Source organism: Mizuhopecten yessoensis, unplaced genomic scaffold, assembly GCF_002113885.1.
Source record: "Mizuhopecten yessoensis strain PY_sf001 unplaced genomic scaffold, ASM211388v2 scaffold10811, whole genome shotgun sequence".
NCBI classification, from domain to species: Eukaryota; Metazoa; Mollusca; class Bivalvia; order Pectinida; family Pectinidae; genus Mizuhopecten; species Mizuhopecten yessoensis.
In genome coordinates this window covers 352,130-370,311 of record NW_018408733.1, presented here as the reverse complement: position 1 = coordinate 370,311, position 18,182 = coordinate 352,130, and the positions used below count along the sequence as shown (strand labels likewise).

At 36.1% G+C, this 18,182-nt stretch overlaps 1 protein-coding gene across 2 annotated transcripts; it reads left to right on the top strand.

The window, feature by feature from the left end:
- Positions 1-1,754: 1,754 nt before the first annotated feature.
- On the top strand, positions 1,755-16,647 carry LOC110462609 (myoneurin-like). 2 transcript variants are annotated; one of them, XM_021516638.1, is made up of 3 exons: positions 1,755-1,890; positions 8,692-10,451; positions 13,938-16,647. In XM_021516638.1, exons 2-3 carry the CDS (start codon positions 8,719-8,721, stop codon positions 13,948-13,950), a joined length of 1,746 nt encoding a protein of 581 aa, XP_021372313.1. In that variant the 5' UTR covers positions 1,755-1,890; positions 8,692-8,718; the 3' UTR covers positions 13,951-16,647. The 2 variants fall into 2 exon arrangements, with proteins under 2 accessions (XP_021372313.1, XP_021372312.1); XM_021516637.1 differs by having other exon boundaries at positions 14,030-14,137.
- The last annotated feature ends 1,535 nt before the right edge of the window (positions 16,648-18,182 follow it).

Genomic DNA, 18,182 nt, shown 5'->3' with positions numbered 1-18,182 from the left:
GCGTCTTCCTTAGCAACGACGTTTTGGTTATGCCAAGATGGCGTCACTTACTGTATGATTGGTATTTACTGTGGTGATGATAGCGGTAAACGAAGTCTTGTTAACAGTAAATGATTCTGCCCTTAGTATTAAAAATACGTGGCCCCTGTTTACAAACTTTAGGTAAAGGGAACCAACAAGTATGTAATTGTTGCAAATTAATGTATTATTGGAAAATCCATTACATGTATACTTTGTAGAGCATTATGGAAAGGGCGGTTATAAGTTGTGCCCAATCCTTTTGTTATTATATTGCAATAAAATATGTTTAAACTTAAACATTTATTAGATGTTACGCTTCTGAATAATTTGACAAGGGAAGTAACTCTAAGCCAGAAAAACTGCATATGGTTGCTTCATGTTTTACATAGAAGGTAGAATAATCCAAGTTACACGAATGGAACTCTTCTGCGTTATTAAATAAAATCGATGCAGTGGTACCCTCTACCTTAACACATGTTCAATATCTGGCACTGTTAAAACATCCATACATCGAATAGCAGATTATGTGTATGGGTTTTTTGGGGTTTTTTTTTGGTTTTGTTTACGGCCCATCAACAACGTGAGTCATTTAGGGTTAGACAACACTGTAAAAAGAGACATTCACAAAAATGAACACATCAAACTAGAAATAAAAAAGAGTTGGTTTTTTTAACTGTTTTACAGTTTTCTGTAAAATGTAAAAACTGTTTTACAGTTTTCTGTAAAATGTAAATGTAAAAAAAATATCAACGAAGAACAAATCAGTGTTTGTAAAATAGATCATATCTTATTATAAAGATTAACCTGAGTGTAAATAATTATATATTTATTGCATAGAAACTGTATCAAATAAACTTTGCATATGTCTTGCGTTATACGAATCTGTCACGTTTAATTTTAAACCAGAGCATTCAGTCCTAAAATGTTTGACTGAAAATGGCTGACCACATGGATGACAATAAGGTCGGTAAGTAAAATGTAACTATGCGTGACGTAGGAGAATATGTATATATGACCGCTCATGGTGTTGGGATCTACCGTTTCATTCTATCAGTTAGATTACAAAAACAAAAACAAACAAAATACATTGTTTTTTTATAGATACAATAATGAGCTTCAATTATCTTTCAAAATCATATTTATTGTGCGTTTGACTGAGTTTAAACCAGAACCCAAAATTAAGCATGCTATAATCCTAACCTTGACCTTGTATAGCAAGCCCCTCTGTATATATTGTCGACATTTGCTGTTTGTCCTTTTTTCTGTATTTTAACATACATACTTCAAAGACATACGGTGCACACTAAAATCTTTACAGAATACAAAACTCATTTACAAATATCTATATTGTAATTTCCTAATATGACAATGCATAACTATAATTTCCAAGAATTTCAAAGTGCGATTTGCAGTATTTACTGGAAATGTACGTATCTGGATAGCGTACCAATATTTGGTCATGCTAGATTAAAGAGGAAAATGTGGAAAGCAAAAGCATATTTTCATAACATTTTCTCTTCACTAGTTTAAACTTTAATTACTATAATTTAGAATAAATGTTAATATCCGATGTAATAAAGACATAAGATGATATAACTAATACAAGAAATATAAACTAAAATTTCTGAGAAAAAATACCCTTGTATGGCCTCCCACAAAGCCAGACATTACACGGTAAATGAGAATGTGAACCCATTGGAACCTCAATCAAGTCAGACAGGCGAGCTCTTCAATGTCGGAGATAGATAAATTATTGCAATACACAAACGCCATCTGCAAAGTCGTGAACAAAGAGTTGAGATGACAGATTTTAAAATGCCGTGAACAAGGGAGATACTGACCGCTCGGGGAAATCTTGCCATATCTGAGGTGAGCATTTATAGACAAAAATATCTGCTGGAGGTCATCCATAGTGCCAGAGAATTATTGAAATCCCTTCTGTCGATAGGTCACCGAAAAAATCCCCACCGTCAAAACCGAAAATATGTCAAGTACTTGAAGTGGTCTCACATAAATTAGAGAAGATGTTTTGTGTTTATTTAACTTAAATGGAGGGCAGTATTAATTTCGTTTAGCTAATGCAAACTTTTTGTCTTGCTTGACATTGTAAAAATAGTCAAAACGGAAAGTTCCCGAGCAGGATAAAAAAAAATAGGCATGGAATCCAACCAAGAACGGTAACTCTGTTGTGTATTTTAACTAAAATATTTTGCACATTCCACTGAATTTTTGTATGCGAAACACTTTTCTTTCGTTCAGAAATGTTCAAAGTGAATATAACGTTAAATGCATACAATGATGTGTTGGTCTGGTTTATGTCTGTTCACAAATTTTAGAATTAAGTCGTGTGACTCCTGAACTTCTTCCTTTTAAATGTCCCGGTCTATCAGGGCTCATCATACAAGATACTAGAAGCTTTATTTAGAGTCGCATACATATCAACATGAAACATTAGCTCTTGAGAGCTATTTTTGCGACAAATACAAGTATATAAAATAACAATAACAATAGTATTAGTAGAACAAGTTAATATAAATAGCATAGCCGACATTTTTTCATTACAGAATAATACACGGTAATGTCACATGTAAGTTAGACAATCAATTGCACATTTTTTTTTTAATATTATCACAAGGCTTGACACTTATTTATATGATGTTTTTTATATAAAATTCAGAGGTTTGATACATATTTATGAACGATGTGTTTCTACACTGAATGTTAAAACACTATCTGTAATCTATACAAGTGTATTCATACATGTATGCTAATATAGCAAAAGGTAAAAATTGACATGATGTACCATCTAGTCACCAGTTTCTGCGCGTTATGTATTTCCGTGCAGACATTTTATCAAGCTATATCTCGTAACTACGTGACCTGCTGAACACAACACACAGATATTTTAGACGTTTGGCCATCGTCTGTAAACTGACACAAAAATTACCGGAAGTTAGTCCGGAAAACAAGAAATAATCACTGATTAAAAAAACATGCATAAATATGCTCAAAATGAGCCCATACCTGAAAAAATGGTGATATATTTCATTCATGAACCGGTCTTTTTTCTTGTCTGACAAACGTACAAAAATGTTGTATGCAAATGAGGCCACATTTCCTCAACATTTTTTTCCACTTCCAAAGAGCCAAAGAGACATTCTTATATCGATAAACAATGTTTTCAATGAAACGTAAACCTTGTAATGCAATGAACTTCCAATTTTCACCAATTTTAATCTACAAACTGATAAATAACTTACCATCAACCACAACCGATATAAAACTGCTGAAAAAATATAATAACAGATTCTATATTATAACTAAATAAATATAATAAATAAATTAAAAAAATTACATGATTTCGTTCGATTTGACATCTTGAACAATCTATGAAAAATGTGAAATTTAAAAAGAAATGTTTTGATAATTAATTTGACGATCAAAGATATATTTTTTATTCCAAACGAAGCTTTTGTTCTTGCAGGTCACTGTAGAGAATTTCTTTTTAGTGTATTCAAGTTATCTTTCTTTGAACACTAAATCAAAATAGACACACGGAAACATATGACGGTTTATGTTGCTAGTTTTTTGTTTCCATTAGTAGATTGTATACATGTTTATGACAGTCATCACTCATCCGTAATTTCAACAGTTTTCTGCCGATATGAGTACGAAATCGTGGATGCCTCTTAAGTGCGCGGAAAATGGTAACCCGAGATACACTAACATAGTGTGGATTAAAAAACAGCATTTCATATGGTAAAGAAGATTAAGATTAAGTGAGAAAACTAATAGTAACATAAGTAGTAACTGAAAAATCAGTATTCAAAAAAGAAGCCAAGTGTGAATTTCAGTAGACATTTTTTTTAAACAGTGGCCATACTTTCTCGGCCTCCAAATGTTACGGATAGGCCCATCATTAAAATCATTCAATATTTAATATATTTTGAAGTGCAAAACGATATTGACCAACCCTTAAATTGAAATAAAACGGGAGCACATCACGTCGCGTAACTTGTCCATTTCCGTGTCGTCATTTGGCACCTAATATAATCGACCTTCGAAGACATTCTGCATAACTGCGATGTTAACTAACTTTTCTTGATCACTCGAAATTCTAAAACGTCTAACCACGAAAGCACACAGATACGATATCTCGTTTGAAGTGATCTGAAAGGCCGAAAATCGGCACTTCGACATGGTGTTTCAAGGCAATACTTACACTTTCTAATCAAGCATATCGGACGTATTTGTGTTTACAGTACTGGAAAAGGTAAATGAAGAACATGTACACTGATTTAAATATACTTACCCATGAATTTGTTGGATGCAGTGTTTGAACAAGGCGATCAGATCGCCTTACGGCACCGCCAAATGTTCGTGTGCGAGAGCCCCTATGACTTGTGTGACTCGCTTATCAGACTGTTTTCTCAACGTCAATGGGTCATCCAATTAACCTGACCCCACTGTCCATTAATGTACACGAATTATAACACCTGTGGCCATCTGAAGCTTGATAATTGACTTTACAATTTAGACAAAAGCATTAATTAGCTCGCAGTCGTAGATCTACAGCGAGCGCTGATCTGTGACGGCCCCGATTATGTTTACGCAATCAGTGTCGGCCACTACACACGCGTGAGTAGACAGATCGTTTCTTGGACAAAGATACAGATTTTCCTCATTTTTAAAAACTTAGTAGTCAATTTAGTTACCACATCGTATTTTTAGTAGCCAATAAAAAATAAAAGTAGCCAATGGCTACTTTGGCTACCGACAGCGCAAGCCCTGGACCATGGAAATTTTGCAAAATGGAATTGTAATTTGATTTGAATTGTTATCTTAGCTGGAATTACATTGCCGATTCAATGTTCCACTTTTTAAGGTTGGGAGTCAAATTCTATGATTATTATGTGGGTTATTTTGCACATTTTAATTGTGTGTTGTGTCATGACATGATGAGCGAAATTGATTCCTAAATTTGTCCAAATGAGTCTATGCAAGACTTCCAGTGTGAATATCCTACCCAGAATTTTTTTATCGCATCAACACTGACCATAGTTTACTATGTCACTCGATCAGATCATACTGTATAATTCAGACTGGCAACTCCCTCAACTTCCCAAGATGGTCTCTAAAAACTGTGATATACCCTGACCTGTTCACAAATGAAACATCTCTGTAACTTAAGCAGAGGTAAACTAAAACTCTGGACCTGTCTGTACAGATTCTTGAAAATGTATCTAATTGACACCCATATCAAATTCTGACTTCAGGTACTTTTTCTTCTTGTCATGATTTGTGTTATGTTTTTAAAAACACTGCAACATGAAATGACTGACATCACGTAGACGAAAACAAATGATTGTGATTCCTATCTTATTCACTGTTTTTAATGCTTCATTAAATTTCCGTGAAGTAATATATGAACATACAATGATACATGTTGAGTTCAATCAAATAAAACCTCTTTTTCTGCTTTCCTTTCTTATTCTGTACAGTAGACTGTAGCAGTCCTCTGTTTTGACTGGGAATCAATCTCCATAGCCCGTGTGTTTCCTCCTGCCCTTTCCAATTCTGATTATTGATTGCAAATTCTATAATCGATATAATCGGTTCTAACGGTAATCAAAATAAAATTATATAAATGTCTTCCATGTAAAGTATGTTTTAAAAGTCATATATATATTAATATTGTTAGGCCAAATTAAAATGTAGCTGTGTTTCCCATTTCCTGACCGACCCTTATTTTTTCATGCCGACCCTAATACATTCTATTGGGTTTTTTTGGTCACAATTAAGTGTTATGCATTTATTGGCTGTTTAATTGTTCAAAATGTACATAAAATTTGCTATGCATTTTATTAGCCTTAAATGACTTGTGGTCAGTGTCAGAGTTTTGTTTGAAGATAGTAGCTAAGTAGCCGTAGATAATTGTGGTTATGATATAGGTTGGGATCTGTAGATTAGTGTGACCATTTATTACAATTTTAACCCTTTCACCACTGTAGACCATAATGGACTCATTCAGATAAATGTATGGTAGAGTCTACTAAAGTTACCTATAGGGGTAAAAGGGTTAATGTAGCATGATTTTGCTAAGGGATAGATAGAAAGTAAGGCAGTTCAGCTTAGGATTCAAAGGAGAGTGTTGGGTTGTAGGGCTGTAACGATACACTGCGGTGCATCGAAAACCGCACTGAATTGCTTCGGTTCGGTGTACTATATGTTTTTTCCATGTTTCAGTTTTTTAGTATTACCTATAACTTCCAATTTTAAACCATACATGTGTAACGTAAAATTTGATTGGCTCGTATGATAAAAGCTCTGCAATAGTTGTTGCTGTTACAAAACTTTACATAAACAAGCATGCAACCTGGCGGAGCTTCAATTACAAAAAAAACTCACACTTCCTTTCGCTCGCCTGTTTGGCAGCATTTTGGATTCCAGCTAAATGTCCCCGATGGAAAATCACTCTCCACTTGCCGTAGTTTCGTAGATTTAAGTTACAAGTCAGGGAACACATCAAACATGGCGACGCATTTGAAGAGGAAGCATAACATTTTGTCATCCTGTATCGTATCAAAATGTATCGTATCGCAGGTAGATATCGTGATACGTATCGTATCGTGGCATAGGTGTATCGTTACAGCCCTATTGGGTTGGGGAGTTGTGTAAGAAGTCTTGAGGATGGAGGTTGAGTTGTGGAGATCGAGTTGAAAGGTCTAAGGGACTTGTATATATTTTATGGCGGATTGAAAAAACTTGTGTTGTAAATATTAGTGTACACATAAATTTAACACTCAACAATTTAGGAGTGGGACGACTGGTTCGCCCGTTGTCAGTACTATGTGACCGGGTCGGGTGTCCTGCTGGGTGCCTTCGGCAGTATGTTTCAGTGAGGTAGCACTATAAAGTCAGCATCAGTTCCACGCTATCTGTTGACACAAGGAGACAAACACGAACATATTGCAGCCTCCCAAAACACACACGCATACACTAGACGCATGCATCTTGCACAAATGGGAGGCTGTCCTTAAATTACCATAGCTGATGATAGGACGTTAAACAATACTAAACCAAACCCAACCAAACCAAAGTTGTTCAATTAATTTGCATTGGTAGAAATGGAAGTTGAGAACAGAAAGCATTAGTAAAACAACAGAGAACGTAACACTGGTGATCATCAATGGAGTTTGTATTACTAAAAACTAGTGTCCAGTAGTAGGGATCATTTAGAAATGTAACACTGTTGTCAGGACTACATTTAGGTGGGTCAACAAATAATTTCCTTCATTGTGTCGTTTAGGCCTGCTCAACACAAAAACTAAGAAAACAGGGATTTTTTTTATTTTTGTGTTTTACATGAATAAAACAATTTATAATTTGGTGTCATTCATACTTTATTAAAACAACAACATTTTTCTACCATTCACGTAGGAAATCCTACCTACCTGGAGTCGAAACAGGAAATACACATATATATATATTATTTATTTAGCCTTATGATTTTATATTACATGGTTAATAAAAATGCTTAACAGTTGCTTGATTTTCATTCATTATTACAGAACAAAACCTGCTGTATAGTGATCATGAACAACTCTGTCTATTGATGTAATAGTAGTGTTCTCACGTTGGTATTCAGTCCGAAAAAATTATAAAAAATTTATAAACCGTTTATGCAATTGATCATCGATCGGTTTACTACTTCTGATTACAAATCAATGGATTGCCCATCACTATATACTTCTTGATCATGAACCCAAGTCAAAGTATTGGACGATAGAAAATCTAGCACGCAACCTTTTTGGGAGGAGGGGAAGTATATGCTGCCTCCAGCCACTGTACCATTACCCTCAATATGAAGAAAAAAATACAGTACAGATGTAGCTTCTTCTTGTTACAATTCCATATTTTCCTAGAATTTTCTTAGATTTAGACACAATCATGCATCAGAAGGATATTAGTTGATTTTAAGTACGTCAGTTTTGTATGCAATAGGTGTACATGTGTACTGTTTCGCCCTGTAGGTTCTCTTGTTATAAATAAAAAAACAATTGCTAGATTGCGTTTTCCTCATTCATGAAAGCGCTGCTATAAAATTCTGTGAAAAAAACACTTGATGACCTCTATTTGACCTTTGACCTTAGTACCCAAATACAGGTTTCATTGGGTCATCTGGGTTTTCTCTTGTAACTTTGGTTTCCTCCCGCATTCTGCGGGGTTCCGTCAGAGGGAAGAAGATTGATTGACATAAGTTTCATACTTGCCAACTCTCCCTATTTTGGAGTGAGACTCCCGATTTTCAAGCATTTTAAACCAGTGAATTAGCTTAACTGCTACAATTTTCTGAGATCTGATTATTTCATCTGAAAGAACAGCTCAAAAGATGCCTTTTGAACGTGTTATTTTATATTTTACATATTTCATTTATGATTTTAATTCTGAGCACTTGCAATCTCCCCCATAGAAGTTTCGAAAAATTGGCAAGTATATTAAGTTTGAAAAGTTTCCAAGCTTTACGCCTCAGAATTAAAAAGCCTGTTTGGTTTACGGAGAAACACAGTTTTGGCATACTGTTTCTATGAAATTTTATAGGTGCAGTCATATGTGTGTGTGTTATAAGTTCATCTTTCTAAACTGTGTCGTTTGTTTCTGTTGACCTAGGCTGGAGTCCTGTGTAGTTGGGTCAGGATGTCCGATGCTAACATAATGGCCGAATCTTACGCTGATGGTGCCATCAACCTGAGCAGCACAGACTCCGGCCAGTCTGCCAACGACGAGGACAACAAACCTAGTTGTCATTTCTGTGGCAAAAAGTTTGCACAGTCCAGTTACATCAAGGCCCATATGAGACTACACACTGGAGAGAAGCCATTCGCGTGCTCCTTCTGTCCCAAACGCTTCAGCGACTGCAGCAATTGGAAGAAACATGAGAGAATTCACATCAGACAGATGGGCATCAATCCCGACAAAGCGCACAACATGACAAAACACTCCATGTTTCTTGTCCAATCATCATACTCTTCACCTAAATTGAAAAACGATTTGGGATCACCAGAATACGTCTGCAAAATTTGCGGAAAGTCATTTGCCAATGCCAGTAGTTTGACTACACACAAGAGAATACACAGTGGGGACCGTCCGTACCGATGTCAGACGTGTGGCAAGTCGTTCACACAGATTGGGACCCTTCGCACCCATGAGCGTGTGCACACAGGCGAGAAGCCATACATTTGTAAAATCTGCGGCCAGACTTTTGCCCAGAGCGGAAGTTTTCGTATGCACGAGAGACGACATATGATGGAGATGCTTCACAAATGCCCGGTTTGTCCAGTCAAGTTCCAGCATTGGGAGGATGCGAAGCAGCACCTAGCAACCCATCCAGAGATCATCGCTCGCCATCCTGAAATTGTTGAGTCGAATGGTTTCTTAGAGAACGACTTGGCAAAAGCTCTCAAGACTGAAGAAAATCTACAGCAGTTCCACCAAGCCCTTGCCGCCCAAGTGTCAGATGAAACCCTCCCACCGATAGAAACGTTTACGAGCCGCCCGGATCACCTTCCTCACAGTTTCCCTTTTCCTGCTGGAATACCGCCCCTTGTGTCTGCCAATGCCCTTCACTTTCCTGGGATATCTGTGAGTGCTGCAGACATCACTAACCCTGTCAATGTGTTTTCTTCAGCCATCATGCGGGCAGACGCCATGCACATACCGACCCGTCAACTACTGGAAGACTACGCCTTGCCAACTTCTACTGCTATCACTGTGCCATATACCGAACCGCTGCCCGTCATCATTCAGGACGGTAACGACACTGCCATCGTCAGCACCACAACTGCTCGTGACCGGAAGTACAGTTCAGATTCTCACACTTCCCGGTCCGTCTCCACACCAGATCCTGGTTGTGACACGGGCAACTGCCGTAGCGAGAGCGAGAAGAACGGCAATTTCCTGGAAAACATTACTGCCGATACAGCTGGTGGGAAGACCGGATCAGAAGACTCGAGTTTGACAAGCGACCATTCAGACAGCGCCCAAAATGAGGAAAACATGGGCATTAGTCGACAGAATCTTCACTCGCGCATGATCTCCACGACTAACTCGCGGAAACAACGCCATCCGATGCGTCGCTATAGCGGCAGCAGCTCTATGGCCCCAGACACGTCCACCCAGCCGACCACCAATCTGGTGGAGACCAGCTCCAACAACTCGGACACCATCCGAGAAGAGGACATATCTGATGACTTGGTGGGAGGCAAGTTCTATCGATGTGAACACTGCCACATCCTGTTCGAAGATTGCACCCTGTATCTGCTTCATAATGGCTTCCACTCTCACGACTCCGATCCATTCAAGTGTGTCATCTGTAAATCGTCCTGCCGTGACCGCATAGAGTTTAACTGCCATTTGACCAGCCATATAAAGTAAGTAACTGACTACTTTTTTAGAATCAGAAATGTATTTATAGCCTTCAGGTTTCCCGTAACAATGCCAGGAAATGTAACTATACATGTTAAATTGATTTCTTTTGGAATGGCTATTGCTTTGATATATTATTTCTAAAAGAAATACGTACCTTGTGAGACATAAAATGAAGCAAACGAAATGTCTGCAACAACAGTGTTCTGAGTGTAAAACAAATGAAGTGGGGCTAGACCAGGCAGGGTTTGTACCCTGGACTGCAGTATGTTATACTATAGCTCTGACCGACTGACCAGCTGACCAGTATGGTACCGGCTAGACCAGGGTACGAACCCTGGATTTCAGTATGTTATACTATAGCTCTGACCGACTGACCGGCTGACCAGTATGGTACCGGCTAGACCAGGGTTCTTACCCTGGACTGCAGTATGTTATACTATAGCTCTGACCGACTGACCAGCTGACCAGTATGGTACCGGCTAGACCAGGGGACGAACCCTGGACTTCAGTATGTTATACTATAGCTCTGACCGACTGACCGGCTGACCAGTATGGTACCGCCTAGACCAGGGTACGAACCCTGGACTTCAGTATGTTATACTATTGCTCTGACCGACTGACCGGCTGACCGGTTTGGTACCGGCCAGACCAGGGTTCGGACCCTGCAGTGGATAGCACACTTGCCTTTCACCAAGGCAGCCAGGGTTTGATTCCCCGATCAGACATGAAAAGGTAGGGGTCACCTGCCCGACCATGTCAGGTTTTTTCGGGCACTCCGGTTTCCTCCCACACTAAGACCCCCCCCCCCAACCCACCCACCCATGCGCTAACATCAGGGACAACAAGAGTGATTAATATAAGTTGACATAACTTGTTTCATAATTGTTATAAAATAAATAAAGTTTATATATATTTTTTTTATTGCTCTGACCGACTGAACTTTCTGGTCAACAGATAATAACAGTTAACTCCCAACATAAGTTTAGGAGAGGGTTACTGTATATATACAAAAAAAACACAGTGCAGTGGGACAGCTGGGATCCCTAAGCACTTTTTGCTGAACTTTTTTTTTCTAAATAATAAATATAAACTTTATTCATTTTACAACAATTATGAAACAAGTTTTAACTGTTATTACCTGGTAATCACTCTTTTTGGCTCGGATTTTAGCACAAGGGGGGGTCTTAGTGTGGGAGGAAACCAGAGTACCCGGAGAAAACCCACGTGGTCGGGCAGGTGACCCCTACCTTTTCACGTCCGATCTGGGAGTTAAACTGACCACCCTTTTTTTCTAACCAAAATGCAATTAAGCAATTTATTTCGCAGATCAGTAGAGAGCATCCTAGTTTACTGTTACATTTCATACCTATGGTACTAGCCCAGGAGCCGATCATAAAAAAAAACTCGCTTTAAACTCATATTTTCATGATATTGAATTTTCACTAGCTCCAGTCTTACCACTTATATACCATGGATAATAAGTCAGTGTGGTACTTTAGACCACTTACTAAACATTTTGAAGGCCAGACTTTGCCCAGTACAATTGTACAAGTCTGCATTAAGTGCTTGATAACGTGAAACCAAATAAATATTTGTAACAAGAAAAACAATCTTACACAACACTTTTTTAAACACTTGTAGAATAATCATTGAACCATTGATATATCATAGGAAATAGAGTTAGTCTATGATGTGTTTCCCATTGACGGGGCTTTTTTGTGTAAATTGGGAAAGGGCCCCTACGCTTATAGTTTGGAAATTTTATTAGCAATAGCATGTTAAAACATGATTTACATTATCTTCATACAGCACTTCAGTCCAATATTTCACTTTTAAGAAATGTTTCTCATCAAGAAAAGAAGAAGTTTATCCATTTACTTGAAACTTTTCTTGGTTGGGAAAAACTAGAAATTAAAAAAAAAATATGCCTATTTTCCATCATAGATGGGCATTCTATCGGCTCCTGAGACACCATAGAAAAAGCACTGATTGACCTCTAGTGGGTTTCATGGTGATTGTGTATGGGTCTGCCATAAAGTTCAAACACTGAATTTTCCAGACTGCTAGACTTATCAGTGAATCAAATATCCATATATATGTATCATAGGAAATATCTCCAGAGACAACTTGGTATTGTAAGTGATTCCCATTGACCTATAGTGTTTTTCTTGGTGATCGTCTATGGGTCTGCCATAAAGTTTGATCACTGAATTATTATGTCTCTGGACAAAATGCTGAATTATTATGCCTAGGGACCAAACACACTAATAGAATAATTTATCCCTTTGTTGGGTAAGATAGGGGAAACTCAACAAGAGAGGAGGAGATTTTGAAGTTAAGCCTCGGGTTTGACAACTTAAGAATCTCTCCAAGAGGGTTGAGATTCCCCTATCTTACCCCCAAGGGGGTGAATGATTCTTTTTCTCTTACCCTGTTCTCCAATTGTGTATCAAATACACAATGTAATGATAATGTTACAGGCTAAATTCAGGGTAAGAGTGACGTTAATGGAGTGTTGACGTGACGTCGTTGTATTGTTGACGTGACGTCATACCATTGTGTTATGAATAGGGGAATCCCCTTGTCCCAACCCTAAGGCGAGACGAGGATTTCTCCCACCCTTCACAGGTGTGTCTCCCGTTTTTGCCGGGAAAGATCAGCTTGTCACCCCCTAGGGGTAGATAGCCTCGTGCCGATTAGCACATGTTTAATTGTGACATCATTAAAATGTGTCGCCGGTAATTGTGACGTCATCAAAAGTGAATGACGATATTCATACCAGACCCACATGTGTTTTTGTTTACAAACATGGTAGACGGTGGAGTTGTAACTGAAATAATAGCTTTGGAGAAAAATACTCATCCCCTACCTTGAGGGTGTAACAGAGAAATCTCCAACCCTCGGGGTGATATTTTGGTTTGACAAACAAAAAATATCATTCTCGCAATCAGGTTGGATATTTTTTTGTCACACCCTCAAGGTAGGGGAAAATTCTATTCATCTCACACCAGTAAAAATGTGGATACACCTGTCCAGGGTAAGAGATTACTATTTCTCTTACCCTGGACAGGTGTATCCGCACTTTTACCGGTGTGAGATTTCCTTGTCTCACCCTAGGGGTGAGACGGGGGGATTCCCCTATTCATAACAATGGTCTGACGTCACTTCAACAATACAATGACATCACATCAACAATCCACCAACGTCATTTCAACCCTGAATTTAGCATGTAACGTTATCATTACATTGTGTATATGATACACATTGGGAGAACAGGGTAAGAGAAAAAGAATCATTCACCCCCTTGTGGGTAAGATTGGGGAATGATTCTTAAGTTGCCAAACATAAGAATCTTCCCCCTCGGGTTGACATTCCCCTATCTCACCCCCAAGAGGTTGAAAGATTCTATTAAGTCTTTCGACTGATCACTTTATAACTATATCTATGGACCAAACACTGAATTACTACTGTGTTGCCTTGTTTTCCAGGTTATCATCCTAATATGGTTGACCGGTCTCTGATCTACTGCTGTCAAGTAGGTGCTGTTTACTGTGGATATATTTGCAGTTGTGTTTTACAGGCTTGCCAATGATGTGTCGGAGTTATCGCTCTCCCGAGAAGTCCTCAAGAGGTATTAGTTTTATACAGACGATTGTATATCCGCACCTGATCCTGGTATAGCGTTACGAACAAATAGAAACATACCACACGGGAAGGTTAGAGGTTTTCATACTTTTTGTATGAGTTATGTGTGTTCGAAGATCAAAAAATGAAAAAAAATCATCAAAAGGAAATTTAAAAAAATAAAAAAAATACAATTATTGAATTTATGATAAAGTGAGAAAACAAATTGCAAATATTTCCAAATATATCAGTGTAAAGTTGTATTTTTCATTCCAAAAAATATACATTATATAAATGAAAAACTATAAATAAGATGAACACCGTGTAGTTGTATATCCTATTCATTGTTTATTAAAGAAGAAGCATTTAAAATGCTGATTATATTATTATAGATTAGTTGTCTCAGTATACTTCCGATATTAACAGAGGTTCGAGTGTAACAATTACAGATAGTGGTGTGTAACCTAACGTTCTGAACTTGTAAGAGTTACCTCCCATCGTTTACTATATTTTAGCCTTTGCAGTCTAGATTGCAAAGGATCGAATGGCTGGTATTGGTGAATTGTCATATCTCTGTGATGAAGGATGTATTTAGTTTTTATGAAATGACCAAAGCAATTTATAAAATATATAGCTATAAAATTATTCAAAATGGCTCTATATTTTTATACAAATAGCATTCTTTAATTTTTCATATACATGTCTCAATACATTCAACACTATCAATAATGGCTACTCCCTCCTAAAATAGATATGGTTTAAAATATTTTATCAAACATTTTATCAATATATTCGTAAGAGCATTTTTGAATATCATTCAAATAATTATATACACCATAAAGAGGAACGCAACGCTTTTATGCAATTTATTTCATCGTTCCCAACTTTTACAGTGATATATAAATTTTCCAATATTCATGTGAAATAATACCAAACTTTACAATTTAGCCTATGACAAGGGCATGACGTTGGTAGCTGTCTTTTTAAGTGTGGAGTTTCTTTTATAAAAAAAATCTTAGTTTTTCAAACAAATTTAAGAGATCAGTTTTAAGTTGTCAAAAAATCCAATGTTTGTTGAATTTCTACATTTTAGTGATTTTATCAATTAAATTTATCAATAAAAACAAACATGACGATTGTTTCTTTATATGATAATACATTTTCATTTGCCAAATATTGATCTACATATTTTGTACCCTTTTTTACGGCAATAGCATTGATAATTTTATTTTCCTTAAAACCAAAAACCAGTTTTCAAATCCAAAATGCCTTTATTGGTGAAGCATATAATTTAAAAAAGATTCTGTCAAAATGATTTTACATTTTGTATATCTGCTAGTTTCGCCTCGGTCTTTATTAGTTCTAATTGTTGACATTTCAAAACTGTATATGACAAATGGATCTATTCTGAGTGTTTCATCTAAATTCTGAAATGTATGCTATCATGAATCATTAAAAATATATATATATGTCTATAATGATATATATATTTATATATTCATAAATATATATATGATTTAGTGGACGAAAGAGTTGTAATGAAAATAGATATTGTATATAAACGTGTATATTGGGCAATTTTTCATCACCACATGAAATGACATAAATTTACAAAGAGATTGAAATGGATGTATTTTGGCTTAGTATGTACATGATAGTAGTTTAGCTACGTGTTGTTGACCGTTCGTCTTACGATAAAATTGCCATTGGTATTGTCCTAGTAAACGTATATATAAATATATATATATATTATAGTTATTTAGGTGCTTTTTGACTTCATGTTATTATATCAACTATTACTATGACTACGTATAGTGATTCATTGTAATAGTTTTAATTGTCGGATGATCGTAGATATTTTTTCTTGAAATTGATAAAAAAAATGTATTATATTTGCCTCAGTTATATGAACTATATACATAGGTGCTTGATTCGTTGTTGTGTTTACGTATTAAGTATTTGAAATACAATTATATGTATATCAACCTTATTAGTGCTGTTCATTTATTGTTGGTTGTTTGTTACTAAGTAGATAAAATACAAAGTATTTCTATTCGATATTTGCTATTGTTTACAAGGCACACCCATATTCGATACTTGTGACTCTACCATGATATTTTCAGTATTTGTTTAGCATTGCATACATGATTATAATTATTATATATATATATATTTAGCTGAGATATGTCAACCATTGCCTGCCTGTCTTATTGTATTGACCATGTATTGATCTTTTTTTTTGAAAAACTCGTTCACCCCCCCAAGACACATTTGAACTCTTCCAATTCAAAGGTTGGAATAGTTCATTACGAAATTTCAGGGGTGAACGAGTTAAATGCTGTAACAGTAGAATGGCTGTATTTATAATTTGTATACATTATTTTGTTTTAAATGAGTTCTTTTGATCAGGCATCAAAACTTGGTTGTATTTTGTATTTCTCTATATGTTTTTAATTAGGTGACTGTAGTTCACCTACATTCCGTTAAAGTGATCTATGATTAACGAACAGGCTTCAAAAATTTCAAAATTTTGTCATAAAAATAGGCTTTCTACATCATTATTCATGAGTAATGTCCAAATACATTATTATAAATTATATATATATATAAAAAACACACACAATAAGATGGAAATTGAATCACTAAAATTTCAAAATTTTGTAAAACAAATTGCTTTTTTTATTAAGAAAAATAAATTTGATAAGTAGATTACAGCACCAATTTTTGAATATGAAATTTAAAACTTGAAATTATTCTGTAACCTTCAAAAATTTTTTTTTAGGAAATATGAGGGTTTTTTTTAAATTTAAAATTTTGAGTTTTAAATTAAACTTTTGATGAAGAATTTAGTTAATAAACTCAGTCAAATTATATACGCTCGTGACAACTGGGTCCTGTACGTAACGTTTGAAGTTTTGTTTTAGGGGCACAATCAGTCTTGTTCTCCCGTCAAATTTTACATATAAACAAAACATTTTTTTTCACACAGAGCTCTTTATCAGTGATTGTGTTCAAACTGCTTACTGGTCAGTCATCAGGTTTTTTAGAACTTGTTTTTTACAGTGATTTCTGAAGTCTGAATTTTTAAATATCAGAAACTGCTTTATGTTTTTGTGATTTACCTACTGAAAATGACTAAGATATTCTTTAGTGTCGAAATCATGACAGGCTCTTTTTTCAATGGACATTTACGTTATAGATCTGATCAAAGCATACAGGTATATATATTTTTGTGAAACCGACAGTGATTTTGTTAGTTTCATTTTTTTCTAATATTAATTCATGAAATTGGATGATTTCGAAAGCTCCCGCCTAAATAGCTGCTATTTCAGTTAAGTGTTGGAACTCAGTGGTATTTGTGATAATAATCGTCACAGAAAACCAGACACCTTTCACATGCTCGCTCATCAAAAGCCTATATTTACAGGGTTTGATACTAACACTGGTCCACTAGTCCAAGACTAGTAGACTTTAGCAAAAAACTAGTGAATCACCTAACCAAACTCCTTTGTACCTGTATAAAAAAAAAACACAATATCATGTGAGAGATGTATTATATAATAAAGATATATTCCTTTTGGAAAACTGCTTAAAATACAGATATATATTGCATGACAATTGTTAAAACTTTCCTGAAATTTGACCACATCTTTATGGCAGTAGTGTTTTTCTGTACAGATTCTATTCCGTCTTTGCGTATTGCAGAGTTATCTTCTCTTGGGAGCAGGTATTGATTGTTACGTCATTGGTTTGTGCGAGAAAATTACGTCGTTTTCTCAAAAATTGATGACGTTACTCTCGCAAACAAGTGACGTAACAATCAATACCTGCTCCCAAGATAAGATAACTCTGCAATACGCAAAGACGGAATTAACGTTCTCTGTCGTTGTTTCAATAAGAAAATCTGGGACTCGTCACATTTACATGGGACTACCAAGCAAAAAAGTTTGTATCAAACCCTGTTGTATTGAAAAGCATCCTCATCCTCATCATCATGGTTAAGGTAAAGCGTTAACCCAGTCAAAAATGGTGTAATATGGTTATAAGATGGGTGTTTCAATGAAATATTGTGAATATTTGAAGACACTGGAGTTTTCGTTATTGTCCGT